The 17,463-nt window shown below is 43.1% G+C and overlaps 1 protein-coding gene across 5 annotated transcripts; it reads left to right on the top strand.

Moving 5' to 3' along the window:
• The first annotated feature begins 469 nt into the window (after nt 1-469).
• khk (ketohexokinase) lies at nt 470-15,041 on the top strand. Of its 5 annotated transcripts, none has more exons than XM_025907029.1 (9): nt 476-656; nt 1,782-1,898; nt 2,901-2,958; nt 3,110-3,244; nt 12,835-12,907; nt 13,231-13,377; nt 13,487-13,575; nt 13,651-13,808; nt 14,674-15,041. In XM_025907029.1, exons 2-9 carry the CDS (start codon nt 1,814-1,816, stop codon nt 14,793-14,795), a joined length of 867 nt encoding a protein of 288 aa, XP_025762814.1. In that variant the 5' UTR covers nt 476-656; nt 1,782-1,813; the 3' UTR covers nt 14,796-15,041. The 5 variants fall into 5 exon arrangements, with proteins under 5 accessions (XP_005465400.1, XP_005465401.1, XP_025762814.1 ...); XM_005465345.4 differs by having other exon boundaries at nt 2,838-2,958; XM_005465343.3 differs by lacking the exon at nt 3,110-3,244 and having other exon boundaries at nt 470-656; nt 2,824-2,958.
• Nucleotides 15,042-17,463: the final 2,422 nt, after the last annotated feature.

Here is a 17,463-nt window from a genome sequence, read left to right as displayed (position 1 = left end):
TCGCTCGCTCTATGATTCAGCACAGGAGGGAGGGGGTGAGCGAGTCATGAGTGATTCGCGCGCTCTATGATTCAGCACAGGAGGGAGGGGGTTAGTGAGTCCTGAGTGATTTGCTTACACTATGATTCAGCGCAGGAATGGCGGGGGTGAGTAGCTCAAATGTGCTGTTAGCATGTTAGCAGAGCGTTGCTACTGTAAACCGAGGAGCTATTGTCTTGATGTGAGCTTCTACTCAGGGTTTTTTCTTCCAGTTCAGAGCAGAAATGTTTTTGTTAAGATACTGGATGTTGTGTTTTTCTTCACAATTTGAATTATAAGCTAGATATATTTCTACTAGTGAAATTAGTTTGCTAACAGCAACAGGGATGAGTCAGTGAGTCAGTTGCGCTTGTGAATCATGATTCACGAGTCAGTAAAGTGATTCTCGAGTATTGAACGATTCGTTCATGATTCGCGCATCACTACTTCACTCTGAGGGAATCATGGGAGGAAGTGTTTCAAAGTCCACCTAAGTGTGCCTTTCTAACACCCTCGGATCACAGAGAGTTTGTGTGGACCAGCATGGAACAGCAGAAGAAGATTCTGTGCGTGGGGCTGGTGTGTCTCGACATCATCAACGTGGTGAACAAATACCCTGAAGAAGATACTGACAGCAGGTTAGCATCCAGGCTAACTGTGACAGCAGGTCAGCCTGCAGGCTAAAGCTGACAGCAGGTTAGCATCCAGGCTAGTTCTGACAGCATGTTAGCCTGCAGGCTAAAGCTGAGAGCAGGTTAATATGCAGGCTAACTCTCCAGGCTGGTACAGCTTATGTTGAACGAGCTGTTTAGAGAAGTGGATCTCTAAAAAGTGATTGACTGTGACATTGTATACAGTCAGAATTAGGGGTTTACGGGTAAGGGTTTTTGGTGATGTTTAGGGGTCAGGGTTGGCAGTTTTTTTAGGTCAATGTGTGGGCAAAGGTCACGCTTTCATTACGTAACAGATTTCAGTGTAACACTATCGACTTTTGATACTCCGTTTAGTTTTTTATTTTAAAAATGAAAAATCCAGAACATGATGTAAATTATATTAATGTATCTCTTTGGTGCTGCAACAAGCCCTAACCCCACAAACAGGAGGTGTCACTAATCTGAAGAAGAGAATTCATCTTTTGCCTCTCTCCTAACATGGTGACATTAGCATCACTGGTTCTCCTGCTCTCTTCACTCGTGTGAACGAGGCCAAGCTGATTGATCTTCTATAATCTAAGTTTTCCTGGCCTAGGCCCTGGCACTAACCTGACTACGACCCGACTGTCCCCCAACCCTGTGCTTTTAAGTGTGGTCGATAACTGTAGCAAGGATCCCAGGCTGACAGTTTCTCCAGCACATGAATGTTTTTATATGTGTAAAACAGCATACAGAATACTGAGTGGCAGGCTTTTCAGCCCCACTCTCTCCAGCTCAGTGCTCCTCACTTCTCCTGTATAGCACACACCTCACTTCTCTGAGATCCTACTCATAGGGGTGACATGATTAGGCTATGGGGAACAGCTGTGTGCATGAGGCTCCCCTGACACTGAACCCACTGCTCCGCCACAATGACTTTGTCCGTGATGCACTGGTGCTTGTTTCTCATTGGGGATGGGAAACACACTCATTTGACTTTAACGTTAGCAGCTTCTTTTTGTTTCTGTGTGTAATGTTTGACTCCATGAAGCCTTTCATCACTCCTGCCATCAGTATTGAAAATTAATGATTGCCCCTCTGATGGATGATGTCATCACTTTGTACCTGCAGATGTCTGTCGCAGCGTTGGCAGCGGGGAGGAAATGCTTCAAACTCATGCACAGTGTTGTCGCTGCTCGGAGCGCCCTGCGCCTTCATGGGCTCCCTGTCAGCTGGTCCTGTGGCCAAGTGAGTCCTTTTCAAATGCTCATCAATAAATCCATTTGTTCAGAAATCCAAGAAATACACAGTAATCAATGTTTGAGGGCAGAATCCAGAATGTTAATACCACAGTTTTTTACTGAAACTGTGGTATTTTGGAGATTCTACACACACACACACACACAAATGAACATTATCAACCTACTGAAATAAAAGACTTTCTGCTACTTAACTGAGCAGATAAATATCCCAGATGTTTAACTGACTATATTCTGATTAAAAAGTATTTCTTTAATTTTTGAGCAGTATAAATAAAAAGGATACTGGCAGCCACCAGTCTTTAATTAGGTGTTTGTATGATGACATTTAATGAATTTTGTCAATGCAATAAGAAGGAATCAACTTTGAATTTTTTAAACTTCACCTCATACTTTAACCTCCATATCAAGTCGGTGAGACTGGAAAGCGTTCACGATGTTTAATAACTGCACCAGTGGCATCAGTTTGAAAGTGACTTCCCTTCTTATTACATTCATGGGGAAACTTGACCTCTTACCTTAACCTGAGATTCAAACTTGTTACAGAATTTTAGCAAATGCATGCGAGATATGAATTTTAAAATCCTACAATAAAGTAAATGAAGCAGGTTAAAGGTGTGGAGATAGTTCTTGATGTTTGAAGCTGTGGTGAAGCACAAAGGGGGAAACTCCTCTGGTGCTCACATTTACAAAGCATTCTTCAAAGGGTAAAAAAAAAAAAGCCAGCTCTTTGTTCACCATCAGTTTCACCTGAGCACTAAAAACAGGAGATTTATCGTCTTTATTTAGCATCCCCTCAGAAAGTGCATTACTAACATACTTGTTACCACCTCTGACTTTAATTATTCTGTCTGCCATGTGGAGGATCTGTGTTTCAGGAAGCCAAGTCAGTGTAAACAGTTACCTGTCTGTAGTTTTATTTTGGAAGATTTTCAGAAGTACTGCATCGATGTATCTCTGCTGTCTGAGCACCCTCAGTGCTTCCTTCCAGCCTCCATGGTCATCAGCAACATAAGCACAGGAAGTCGCACCATCCTGCACATGAACAGGTGTGTTTGTGTGTCTGTGTCACTAACGGCATCTGTTTCAGTGTCATCGTAGAGGAGCTCCGCCCCTCCCGTTCTGCCAGTCAGAGTTCGGGTTTCTGTCAGAGTTTTATTTTAGAGGGGACATGATCCTTCCTGTCTGTCTTTCTGTCAGTTTCATCATGGCTGACTTCTCGCAGCGGGCCATCGACGTGTCAGCGGTGGTTTTGCAGGTCGAAGGTCAAACTCCATGTGCTTGTTGTGTGGTTTGTCCATCCACTGGAACTCGAACCGTCGTTCTCTCCGATACGTAAGGCGTAAGGCCGTCGAAGAGCTGCGATTTTCACAGCTCACGTTAGATATTAATTAATAATGATTATTACAATGATCGAGGTTTTCTTCCAGCCTGTTTGATCAATGTGTTATTTCTCACATCATGCCTGGCTAATCAGCACCGCAGTGAAATAATCAATCTTCCCTTTGTCAAAAATATATTTTTAAATGAAATTCTGCAGAATCTTTCCTGTTTCTTTTGATTCTCTTTCTGATCACCTGAACAAACCCATCAGTGGTTCAGGTGAGGCTTTACTGATTGGATTGCACCATGCCCTCTCAGACTCTAAGCTCCACCCATTGGCCGCTGGAGGTGGATGAAACAAATACACTGATGAGTTTAGTGAGTCTGCCATCAGGAAGCATGAAAACCTAAATGTCAGCCTAAATCTGGTCTAATGACAACTGGGCACATGAGCCACTGCAGAGCAATGGCTCCACCAATCAGATGAGGTGAATATCAGATGACTTTTTATCAGGTCAGAGGCAAAGTTGGAAAAAGTGGACCAAACTCTTTAAAGGAGTTTCCTAGAGCAGTTTGTGTGAAGGTCGCGTAGAGGAAACTGATGGCGTTGATATTCTTTTCGTTTTGACCTCAGCAACCACTGTAGCTCATTCATTTCCAGTTTCTGTTAAAAAAACGTCCTGGATTGTTGCGATATCCACATCGAATGTTAGGTGAGCAAAAAGAAAAGCATGAAGCAGTCAGTAAAACCTTCAGGCAGGTAAACTGTTTATAAAGCAGCTTTCTGTTTGCTCGCTGAGCCTTGTCACAAACTTCTCTGTTAGCTCAGCAGTGGTTTCTGGGGATAATTCATCATAAATTATTTAATTTCTGCCAAAGTATAAACAAGTTTATTAATCAAATGTCAATCTGTATGGGTTTTCTTCCACTATGAATAGAATAAACAAAGATAAGCAAAACTGTGCAGGTGTTGTTGATCACACTTGAAGCCTAATATGGCGTCTTGTTGCTATAAACACCAAAGTTTTCTTTTCTACAGTGGGCACTGAGGGACAAAGGCCTGAATATAAGAGATATTCATGGTTTAATGGTGAAATTTCTTTACATTGTTGTAGGAAAATATGAAATGAGTGGAGTGATTTATTGAAACCTGTGCAAACATATCCATGATTCCACTGTGAGTTTTCCTATCCAGGTATAATTTTAGTGCACTGCCAGTGTGGTTGGGCAGATATTACTGCATGCTGGATCAAGATTCAAGATTCTTAATTTGTCACATGCATAGTTATACGAGTACAACACGCAGTGAAATGTGTCCTGAAAACGCTCCTGGACTGTGCAAAAAGGAAACATACACAATAAGTAAATGTGTGCAAGGAGGACCTTATGTGCAGTAAGTGAGTGAATTATATACATTAAGTAAATTTAAATTAAATAAAACAATCTGGAAATTTAAGTTGAAAAACTGAGAATGTACATTGTGTGAGAGGGATGCTGAAGTGTCTTGTGCCATAGTGTGGCAAGAAAAATCAGGCATGATATGAGGATGTGGTAAGAAAAAGTCCTGTCTCAGTCACTTATGGATGCTGTGAGTGGGGGGGCATGTCCTGATTTAACACCCGGATGGCCTGGGGAAAGGAGCTCCCCTTGAGTCTCTCTGTTTTTGCCTGGATGGTGTGGAACCTTCTGCCTGATTGCAGAAGTTGGAACTGTTCCTGGGATGGGACGAGTCCTTCGGTAACTGAGCTGCTCTGGACCAGCTTCTCCTCGTGTAAATGTCCTGCAAGGAGGGGACAGCAGCCCTGCAGCAGCGTTCTGCTGTACGGGTCACTCTCTGACAGGCTTTTTGGCCTTGACAAAGCGGTTCCCATACCAGGATGTGATGTTCTGTGTGAGGATGCTCTCCACAGCACCTGTGTAGAAAGTCCTGAGGATCTCTGGAGAGACTCTGAACTTCTTCAGTTGTCGTAGTTGGTACAGGTGCTGCCTAGCCTTTTTGGTCTGGACCTGAATGTGGGCAGACCATGTCAGGTCTGAGGAGATGTGGACACCAAGATACTTGAAGGACTGCACCCTCTCCACTGGAGCTCCTGATGATAATGGGCTGCTAGTCTCTGTGCTGACTCCTTCTGAAGTCCACCACCAGCTCCTTGGTTGAGCTGGAGGTGGTTGTCCTGGCACCATGATGCCAGATTCTTCACTTTCATGTAGGCCGCCTCATCGTTGTTGGAGATGGCGCCCAGCACCACTGTGTCGTCAGCAAACTTCACAATGGTGTTGGAGCCATGGATGGCCACAAAGTCTGAAGTATAGAGGGAGTAGAGGAGTGGCGAGAGGACACACCCCTGTGGTGATCCGGTGTTGATGGTGATGTTGTCAGAGACACACCTACCCACCCTCACCACCTGAGTTCTGCCGGTGAGGAAGTCCAACACTCATGCACACAGACGGCTGTTGAGTCCCAGATCCCTGAGCTTTGTGAACAGTCTGCTGGGCACTATTGTGTTGAATGCTGAACTGTAATCAACAAACAGCAGTCTCACATAGTTACCCTGTTTCTTGTCCATGTGGCTGAGGGTGGTGTGCAGGACGTGGGCGATGGCGTCCTCTGTGGATCTGTTGGGTCGGTAGGCGAACTGGAGTGGATCTGTGGTGTCTGGGATGGAGGAGGAGATGATGTTCTTCAGCAGCCTCTCGGTGCATTATCCATGGCTTTGTAGTCCGTGATGGTGTGTCTTCCGTGCCACATGATTCTTGTGTTGCCCTGGTGAAAGCAAGACTCCATGTGCTCCCGCTACCAGCATTTGGCATCCCTCACCACGTGCCGCACACCATATGAAGCAGCTTTGTAGGCGCTCATATCCCCAGTGGTGAGACCGGTGTTGTAGGTGGCGGTCCTGGTGTTCACTGCTGTGCAGATTGATCTGGTTCGGGAATGTCACAACTCTTGCGGTGGGGGATGATCTCCTCCGCTAGTATGCTAGCGAAGCTAACTGCTGCTTCCGTTAACTCGTTGATGTCGACTGCGCATGCTCTGAACATGTCTCAGTCTACGTCGTTGAGTGCGTCCTGTAGCATAGCTTCTGATTGGGCAGACCAGTGTTTCACCTTATTCGTGGTTACTTCAACCCTCCATGTGTTTTGTTTATACTGAGGAATGAGGAAGATGGCGTTGTGGTCAGACTTTCCAAAGGCCGGGTGTGAAACAGCTTTTTAGTCCCGCCTGTATGGCGTGTAGCAATGGTCCAAGATAATACTCGGACACATAACATGCTGGTAAAAGTTCGGCATGACTTGTCCGAGGTTTGCTTTGTTAAAGTCTTCTGCTACAATGAGGTCCTTGTTTTGAAATGCACTCAGCACATCATGTAGTTCAAACAGAGCCATACCTGTGCCTGCTTGGGGTGGGATGCAGACTACCGTGGCCCTTTTTACCTGCCCCGTGAGGGGCAAGTAAAGAGGGCAACACTTAATGCTCAGGTATTCCAGATGTGGTGAGCAGCCGATGGAGAGAGTAGAAATGCTCCTGGCATCGCACCACTTTCTGTTTACCATGAGACACACTCCTCCACCTTTGGTTTTGTTTGACTCTGCCGTTCTGTCCGCGCAGAGCACAGAGACGGAGTTATGGCACAGTCCGGCACGGTGGGGGTCAGCCATGTCTTAGTGAAGCACAGAATGTTGCAGTCCCTCATGTCTTGTTGGAAGGTAATTCTTGCCCTTAGGTCGCCTAGTTTGTTCTCCAGTTATTGTATGTTAGCATAGTTATGGTGCGCAGTGCACCTGCTGTCTCAGACTGTTTCGGACGCCAGCACGTTTCCTCCAGCGCTTCTTTGTTCTTCGACTCGGGTGAGCATCCTGTCCATTGTTGTTTTGCGCACCGTGTAGTATCTCAGTCAGCCAGGACAGATTGGGTTTAAAAGTATCCAAGATTACATGTGCAAACTTGTTACAGATGTTGAGGAGTGATCTGCTGTCGTAAACTATAAAACCAGAAGATTTTGGAATGTAAAACAAAGCAATAAATAAGTAAGCAGCTAAAAAAGTGCATAGTCTGTGTGGAGCAGTCAGGAAGGCATCTAGACGTGGCCACGCCATCTTCCATCTGTCTCTGATGGAACTTTTCTGAGTTTATAACTCATCAGTTTATCAAAGATCCGAAACACCACTGACTGACCTGCAGCTGAAACCATGACAGAGTCTCCTTCGTGCCTCAGATGGCTACGGACTCCGACTGTCGGACCTCCTGACCTCCTCGTACATACTGATCATGATGTGGATCCATCGCTCCATCAGACCTGTTCCTCTAATTTTCAGTCCAGCTCTTGTGTAATTTTCATATATCGGCCATTCCTCCTGTGTCCCTTCATTAAGAATAATTTCCTGACAGTTGCCCTTCCACTGAGACCATTTCTAATGAGACTTTAATGACAGTAGATGATCAGCTGAAGTTCCAGATTATCTGTCAGGTCTTTGCTTTTTTCCTCTTACTTAAGGACGTGACTTTCAGATACTGTTCATCTTCTCTGAACAGTTCTTCTTTTGTCCTCCAAGTTTCCTCAGCTTTTTAGCAGTAGGGGTTATTTTCAATCTGTCCTGCAACACCAAGGGCAACAGGCCTTTTTTTTTTTTTTTTTTTTAAAAGAGGCTGAGTTCTCATAAATGTATATTTTGACAACATTTTGAAACTGACCTTACACCTGCAATAAAACTAATGAATTAATTATTGTGACATGATAGGGTGGGGCAAGGTCTCACAATGGGTTCACCCAAAACCTTGGCTGATGGTGACCCATGCTCATTTTTCACCTTGGCTCATGTGATTGCCCAGATGATCAACAGTGGGTCCATCACCCTCTTAGGGACACTACCAATAGGTCTTAAAAATCTGGGATTCCACCAATTGCTCTTAGAACCGAAGAGACATCTCGGATGAGAGGTGAAACGTGTTAAGAAACGTAAAGAGGTCCACATGGTTTTCTTTCCAGGCTCTTTAAATTATTTTAAATGTACAAGAGTGAAAGTTTTATCACACCATCCACCTCTGCCTGTAATCCAACATTCCCCTCAGCTCAGCCTCAGTCTGTAGACGCACCTACTCAGCTCTGATCTTTAGGCCTTAACCCTCACCCTCCCAAAATAAAATATTTGATGAATAAACTCATTTTAAGGCAAAGACATGAAAGTTGGGGTAAAAATGTGAGTTTAAATTTAACGCATACTTGATTTTTAAAATGCAAAGGGGTCAAAATAACCCTGTGGCAGAGATGGCAAATTTTCAGCTTGGTAGAAGTGAGTTAATCCCTGTAGACTCCCATGTTAACATTTTCCAGCAGATATAAACACGTTTACAGACAAATACAAAAATTGTTTCGGTCTATTTTGTCTTCCAGGGGCCAGAGCAGGCAACACTGAGGGAAATTTAAAACTGCTGGCTAAGCGTAAACACGAATTCAGTAAAATTATAATTCACTTCAGCAGTAATGACACCTGGTTACGTCAGTTGGAGGTCACCAAAATCAATGTTGAATCAGTGTGTAACTTTGCCAAAACAATGTCGGACTCTGTAGTTTTCTCTGGTCCCCTCCCCAATCAGACCAGGAGTGACATGTTTAGCCGCATGTTCTCCTTAAATTGCTGGCTGTCTGAGTGGTGTCCAACAAACGATGTGGGCTTCATCGATAATTGGGAAGCCTTCTGGAGGAAACCTGGTCTTGTTAGGAGAGACGGCATCCATCCCACTTTGGATGGAGCAGCTCTCATTTCTAGAAATCTGCCCAAATTTATTAACCCCCGAAAATATATCTCTCTGCTAGACCTCAGTGCAGTGATTAGAGCACGCTGTAGGTATTACAGGTACTGCACTGCAGTGGTTTGTATCATATCTATCTAATAGACTCCAATTTGTTCATGTAAATGGAGAGTCCTCTTCACACACTAAGGTCAATTATGGAGTTCCACAGGGTTCAGTGCTAGGACCAATTCTGTTTACATTATACATTCTTCCCTTAGGCAGCATCATTAGAAGGCATAGTATACATTTTCACTACTATGCAGATGACACGCAGCTCTATCTATCCATGAAGCCAGGTAACACACACCAATTAGTTAAACTGCAGGAATGTCTTAAAGACATAAAGACCTGGATGACCGCTAACTTTTTGCTTCTTAATTCAGATCAAACTGAGGTTATTGTACTCGGCCCTGAAAATCTTAGAAATATGGTATCTAACCAGATTCTATCAGGAAGTCCTAAAAACTCCCTGAAAAGCCTTCAGTTAATCCGAAATGCTGCAGCAAGAGTCCTGACAGGGACTAGAAAGAGAGAGCAGATTTCTCCTGTTTTGGCTTCCCTTCATTGGCTTCCTGTTAAATCCAGGATTCAAAATCCTGCTCCTCACATACAAGGTCTTAAATAATCAGGCCCCATCTTATCTTAATGACCTTGTAGTACCATATCACCCTATTAGAGCACTTTGCTCTCACACTGCAGGCCTACTTGTTGTTCCTAGAGTATTTAAAAGTAGAATGGGAGGCAGAGCCTTCAGTTTTCAGGCCCCTCTTCTGTGGAACCAGCTTCCAGTTTGGATTCAGGAGACAGACACTATCTCTACTTTCAAGATTAGGCTTCAAACATCCTTTTTGCTAAAGCATATAGTTAGGGCTGGACCAGGTGACCCTGAATCCTCCCTTAGTTATGCTGCAATAGACGTAGGCTGCCGGGGATTCCCATGATGCATTGAGTTTTTCCTTTCCAGTCACCTTTCTCACTCACTATGTGTTAATAGACCTCTCTGCATCGAATCATATCTGTTATTAATCTCTGTCTCTCTTCCACAGCATGTCTTTATCCTGTCTTCCTTCTCTTAGATATTGTGGCCCCTAAAAAGATGAAGCGTCCCAGAACTTCTCATCAACCATGGCTAAATGACACTATACGAGCTTTACGTCGTGTCTGCCGTCAATCCGAAAGGAGGTGGAAAAAAGATAGGCTTCAAATATCCTATGACATTCTTTGTAGGAGCCGCTTTCTCTACCAGAACTCCGTAAAGGCAGCTAAAGCAGCTTTCCTATCAGACATTATTGATACTAATAGCCACAACCCCCGAATGTTATTCAAAATTTTTAATTCAGTGATAAATCCCTGTCCGGACTCTTTGAGTTCGGCCTCTCAGGCTCTCTGTGAACAATTTCTTAATCATTTTAGTGGGAAAGTTTTATTACTGAAGGCTTCACACTCTCACTCTCTTGTGCTGAATCCCGTTCCGGTTTTAGGATGCATGTCCACCTTTTCTCACTTTGAGCTGCTATCACTCCCCACTCTTAAGGGAATAATTGAAAAACTGAGAAACTCGAATTCTGTGCATGATATCCTTCCATCCCGAATTATCAAGGAAGGTTTTGAGGAAATTGGGCCTTGCATTTTATTCTTAATGAATTTATCATTGTTTGTGGGCTGTGTCCCGACTGCTTTTAAACATGCGGTAGTGCACCCCGTTCTTAAAAAAAGTAATTTTGATCAGAAAGACCCTGCCAATTATAGGCCAATCTCGAAGCTTCCGTTTTTATCAAAAATTTTAGAGAAAGCCGTCTTTCTCCAAATACAGGCTTATTTAGTTGCAAATAATATCACAGACAAATACCAGTCTGGTTTTAAGCCTCACCATAGCACTGAAACGGCCCTGCTAAGAGTCTATAATGATCTTCTTATATTTGCTGACTCTGGTCGCCCTGCCGTTTTAGTTTTACTGGATCTGTCTTCAGCCTTTGACATGGTTGATCATAATATACTCTTGATGAGGCTAGAGCATGTTGTAGGCATCAAGGGTTCTGCCCTTAATTGGTTCAATTCTTACCTCACTGACAGATCCTACTCTGTTGTGATGGGAGGATACTCTTCCTCTGTTGCCCCTCTCTGCTGTGGTGTGCCCCAGGGGTCTGTCTTGGGCCCTTTATTATTCTCTTTGTATATGCTACCCTTGGGCTCCATATTTGAAAAATACAATATTTCCTGTCACTTTTATGCTGATGACATTCAAATCTACTGTCAACTGACTGATGATTTGTCAGCATCACTGAACTCTCTGTATGATTGCCTGAGTGAGGTTAAAGATTGGCTGTCAGAAAATTCTCTTGTTTTAAATGAGAAAAAAACTGAAGTTATGGTGTTCGACAGCCATATTCCTCGAGACCAGCTTGCTGCCCTGCTGGGGCCCCTAGCTAACTCTCTCTCTGACTCTATGCGTAACCTGGGTGTTTATTTGGATAGCTCCTTTAAGCTCGATAAGCAAGTATCATCTGTAGTTAAATCTGGTTTTTTTCAACTGCGCCAGATTTCTAAAGCTAAGCATTATATACCACATAGGGACCTGGAAAAACTTATCCACGCTTTTGTGACCTCCAGGTTAGATTATTGTAATTCCCTCTACTGTGGTCTCCCAGCCTTCTCTCTTCGAAGGCTGCAACTCGTTCAAAATGCTGCGGCTCGCCTTCTTACTGGAACTAGGAAGTTTGACCCCATTACTCCAGCTCTTGTCGATCTACACTGGTTACCAATCAAATATCGAATTGAGTTTAAAATCTTGTTACTCACGTTTAAAATCCTGAATAACACTGCACCCAGCTACCTCACTGATCTCCTTAATTTGCACACCCCTTGTCGTGCATTAAGATCATCAGATCAATTACTTCTGGCCCAACCTAAGCTTAGACTGAAGACCAGAGGCGATTGTGCCTTTGCTTCAGCTGCACCCAAACTTTGGAATAGCCTCCCTGCTTCTATTCGAGCCTTGGATTCTGTCCAATCCTTTAAATCAAGATTAAAAGCATATCTGTTTGACTTGGCTTTCCTGACCAGTTAACACCCTTTTAATCTTTTAAATTTTAATCTGTTAAATCTTTTATTAGATTTTATTAAATTTATTATTATTTTTTATTAATTTTACTGCTGTTTTTGTCTTAGCAGATTTTGTATTTACCTAAATCTCCTGGTCTGTTAGTGCCTCTATCCTGTCTGTGCTAGTGCCTGATTTGTACCCTGTTATTGATTTATGTTGACTCTACATGTTACTGTGAAGCACTTTGGTGTGCCTTCGGGTTTTTAAATGTGCTATATAAATAAAATTGTATTGTATTGTATTGTCTCACCCCAACCAATCACAGCAGATGGCCCCGCCCCTCCCTGAGCCTGGTTCTGCCGGAGGTTTCTTCCTGTTAAAAGGGAGTTTTTCCTTCGCGCTGTCGCCAAAGTGCTTGCTCATAGGGGGTCATATGATTGTTGGGTTTTCTCTGTATGTATTATTGTAGGGTCTACCTTACAATATAAAGCGCCTTCAGGCTTTTGTTGTGATTTGGCGCTATATGAATAAAACTGAATTGAAAGTCTCTATAGATAATTTCCCCCTTTGAAACAAATTTACCAGGGGAGGATGTTTCTATGACTCACCTGTTTCAACTGTATTAAGACTAAAAGTTTGCATTATAAAGGCGGGGCCTCTCTGACTGACTGGTGGATGGCAACACAGTCAGCTTTATAGCTTTTTTTTATAGGAAGTGGTTGTTTTAAAGGACCATAAGCTCTGATCTCACTTCCTGTCTGTCAGGAACCTTCCAGATGTCACAGCAGAGGATTTTTCAAAAGTTGACCTTCATCAGTTCAAGTGGATCCACTGGGAGGTGAGTAAAGTCCAGTAAACAGGTCAACCCAACCTAGTATTAAACTGAAATTGGTAATCAGAATTTTAAATTAAGATCATAAATACAACCTGTTAATGATGAGTAACCAATCAGAAAACACCTGTCACCATCTGAACACCTTTCCAGCCTGCACTCCTCAGAAGTTTGTGCTCATTTAGAAACAGTTTTTTCACCAGAAAAAACATTAATTTGAAATTGATCAATGATGATTAATTCATTAAACAAAAGTGCACTCTAACCCACTGGAAACCGTTTTGTCTTATAAATCTTGTTTGTTTGCTGTCACACTTTAACTCCTGTAGGGCCGAAACGCAGAGGAGCAGGTGAAGATGATCCAGCAGGTAGAGCAATATAACAGCATGTTGCCACAGCAACAGAAGATCACCATTTCCGTGGAGATAGAGAAGACCAGAAAGCCGCTGTACCAGCTGTTTCCTCATGGCGATGTGGTGAGAGCTTCTGTGCTAGAACCAGGAGAACTGCCCACTCTACCAGACAAAATGTTATTGCATGTTTTCTGTCACGTGTTGCGAGTTCATCACGGTTTCATGTCTTTAGGTGTTTGTCAGTAAGGACGTTGCTCGTGATTTTGGGTTTGAGTCAGCTGAAGCTGCCCTGAAAGGACTTTACAGTCGAGTCAAACAGGGGTGAGCGGTCACAGGTCAGCAGTGTAACATTAGTAACAACCATAGAAATAAAAATATGACGCCATCCTTCCTCAGGGCCGTCCTGATCTGTGCCTGGGCAGAAAAAGGAGCTGATGCTTTGGGTCCTGATGGTGTGATCATTCATTCTGATGCATTTCCTCCTGAAAGTCTCGTTGACACGCTTGGAGCTGGGGACACCTTCAACGCCGCTGTCATCTACACACTGTCCAAGGGTGAGACTTTTAAACATCTATGTAGCAGGAAGCCAGAAAAACCTCAGTATCCTGTAGCAAAAAGCTTCATTAATAAAGTGCTGCTCCTGATACACGCCAGAACAAAACCTGTTTTAATATATATCCGTTGTTGTAAGCGTACATGGATTGGCTCTTATATAATCCTTTTCTACACTACTTGAGCACTCAAAACTTCATACAACATATCTCATCCACCCATGGACAGACAGTTTTCTATCCACAAGCTGTGTGACTTGGGGTCCTATTTTGGCATGCACACTGGAGCAGCCAGGAACCCAATCACGACCGTTCTGATTAATAGGTGACCTGCTCCCAAGACCCCATGGAGGAACAGACGAGATGGAACCACAACACTTAAAACACAAATCCAAAGCTTTTCCAAACATTTCGACACAGGACCATCACAATAAGACTCTTTTAACTTCCCTTTAATTAAGGGAAGTTAATTAAATCACAACAACAGTCGTCTCAAGGTGCTTTATATTGTAAGGTAGACCCTACAATAATACATACAGACAAAAACCCAACAATCATATGACCCCCTATGAGCAAGCACTTTGGCGACAGTGGGAAGGAAAAACTCCCTTTTAACAGAAAGAAACCTCCGGCAGAACCAGGCTCAGGGAGGGGGCCGGGCCATCTGCTGTGATTGGTTGGGGTGAGAGAAGGAAGACAGGATAAAGACATGCTGTGGAAGAGAGAGATTAATAACGGGTATGATTCAGTGCAGAGAGGTCTATTAACACATAGTAATGCCCTTTAATTCCCCTTTACCTTTAAATAAAATAAATCAGTAACACCTGAGGACTGATTAATTTAAAAGATCAATGTTTTCTGTCTATAGGTGGGAGCTTGCAAGACGCCCTAACCTTTGGCTGCAGGGTCGCTGGCAGGAAGTGTGGTTTCCATGGTTATGACAGCATCAGCAAAGTCTTCGATGACATGCAACCACAAAGTTTGTTTTAGGGAAACCCAGTCCACAAAAGCACATGACCACATGAAAAACAATGTGTAAACATGAACATGTGTTAACGTGAAAGTGTTTGAAGCCACGACTGAAATTTTATCTAATTTTCAGTTTAAGGAAAATCATCAGTGTTATAAGGGATCTGCATAATTACAATCAGTAACTGACATTTAACATCCATTAGTTCATTCATTCACAGATCAATAACTGGATTATTGTTCAATAAATTATTAACTGACTTGACAGAAGCAAAAGTTTCTTTGGAGTGTTTTTTACTTGGTGGAATTAAATTTCACTGATCAATGATCGGGTTGATTGTTTTTAGTGTCCTGATAGTTTGTTTTTCATTAAAAAAAATCACCACTCGATGCTCAGACAGAGCTTCTTTTCATTCTCTCCACAAATAACCGTGTCAGTGTACTCACTTGCAAGGTCTGGTTTCCTGCACAGAAAGGAACAAAGAGCCAAAGACAACGAACGTGTTTTTATTGGAGACCCAATTCTACTAACGATTTCCAGTTTATCAATCAGGCGTCAAACGACTGTTGTACTCCAGCTTCTCACAGGTGAGTTAAGCATCCCAGGTGCAACTGGCAGGGGCAAGCAGGAAGACCCGCCTTTAAAACAGAAGGCATAATTGGCACACATACACATGAGTGAGAGCGATGGAGAGAGGAAATTGAGTCATCAGAACCACGACAATAGCAGAAAGCTTGCTGGGCGCCAGTTCAGCTCACTGGGATGAGCAGGTGACCATATGCCATAGCTGAGAGCAGCTGGCCTGTGGCTCTTTGCCACATGTGTTCCCCTCTGTCTCCCTCCACTTTACTGTCGAGCTTCACTGTCCCGATCTAATAAAGCTAGAAAAAGGCCATGAAAACAGGAAGTTAGCTTTAATTTTAGCTGATACACAAGTCAAAAACAAAGCCCAGGAAGCAAAAAGCCTTAGCTCAGGAGGTTACAGAGGGAAAAGACATGGGGATCCCAACAAACACTGAGTGAATGACATGACAATTTAGACCACGTCTGTCAAACTCCAGCCCTCGAGGCACAGTGTCCTCAAACTTTTAAAATTGTCCCTGCCGCAATACACCTGGATAAAATTATTAGGTCATTATCAAAACTCTATAGAACTTGACTACCGTAGTTTTCGGGTCATAAGCCGCTACTTTTTTCCCACACTGTGAACACCGCGGCTTATACTGATGTGCGGCCAAAAACATTTTGCCTGGTAACAGTAGACCAATCAAAATGATAAGTAGTATATATATGGCATATATTTTTATTGGTTGTTAAGAGACGTAATGTTGTTTGTGCACTGTTCTGTAAAAAAACCATAAGCAACGTAATTTGTGTGTTACCGATACGTACGTATACTTACAGGTAGCCGTGTTACAGGCGCTGTTCGAGGAAAAAAAGCATTTGCAGTATGTATTTTTGTGTTATCATAACGTTTATGTTACCTTGTGGATTAAATTAAACGTTAAAAATCCTCACGTGTAATATTTCTGTGTAAATATCTCATATTACAAGTGAAACGCATACGGCTTAAAATCCGGTGCGGCCTGTACAAGTACAAAATTGATTTTCTTTCTACAATTGGAGCATGCGGCTTTTAATCAGGGGCGCTCTGTAGTCCGGGATTTACGGTACATCCTGAGGAGGCATTTCAGCCGTTTGATCATGTTACAGCAGCTCATGAATGGATAAACACGGTGCAATCAGTAGTACTGTTAGAACTAAATATTTGGAAAACAAGGATATGATAAGATAACATTTATTAGTCCCACACATGGGAAATTTGTTGTCTCACAGCAGAAAGTAGACAGTGCAAAGTTACAGTAGCAAAATTTAGCATGAGAACACTTACATTTACCTGAGTGGTCCTCCTTGGGTTCTCGCACTCTGGGGGCCTCTGGATGTCTGGGGACTGGGTCTCCTCCATGCCTGTTTCATGCCCTGGCGGATGGGGCTATGGCTCCCCACACCCTCTAGCAGATCATTACATGGAGAAACCTTTTGAATACAAGCGCGCTCATCCATACAGGTGTGCACACAGGTGTTCAGAGACACAAACTACACTTTTCTTGGCTGCTACCTAAAAAGCATATTGTGCGCTGTCGGTCTTGCGTGCTGCACAGTGTGACAGCCAGTGGGCTGGCCTTGTGTTCTTGTTTTCTTGTTGCCTGTTTCTTGCAGGTAAGTCACTTTTAGTCACTTACAGTTATTTATTCACCTTTTTAGTCACTTTAATTTTAAAACTGTGTAATTTTAAAACTGTGTCTATACTGTATATTCTGTGTATTTATCGTCTCACTCTTACTGCCTGTTTATGCCCTGTCCTTATCTTCAACGTCATGCTGCTCTGTTGTATCTTAATTGCCCCTTGGGGATAAATAAAGTCTCTCTGATTCTGAAACCTTTAGTGTATCACATAAGAAGACCAGTGATGCCAACATTAACCACTTAAACTGAAGCTTCTCCAGCTGCACCCAGGTTTGCTCAGCATAGCAAAGCAATAACATGGAACATCTTGATGCATCCTCAATCATCCAGGTAAGGACATCCCAAAAGGTTGATTCTGTTCAACTGGACATTTTCATTGAGAGAAACGTTTCGTCATCATCGGGTGACTTCTTCAGTCTCAGCTGACTGCAGGTTTCCTTT

Source organism: Oreochromis niloticus, linkage group LG5 (genome assembly GCF_001858045.2).
Source record: "Oreochromis niloticus isolate F11D_XX linkage group LG5, O_niloticus_UMD_NMBU, whole genome shotgun sequence".
Taxonomy (NCBI): Eukaryota; Metazoa; Chordata; class Actinopteri; order Cichliformes; family Cichlidae; genus Oreochromis; species Oreochromis niloticus.
This window is presented reverse-complemented; position numbering and strand designations above follow the sequence as displayed.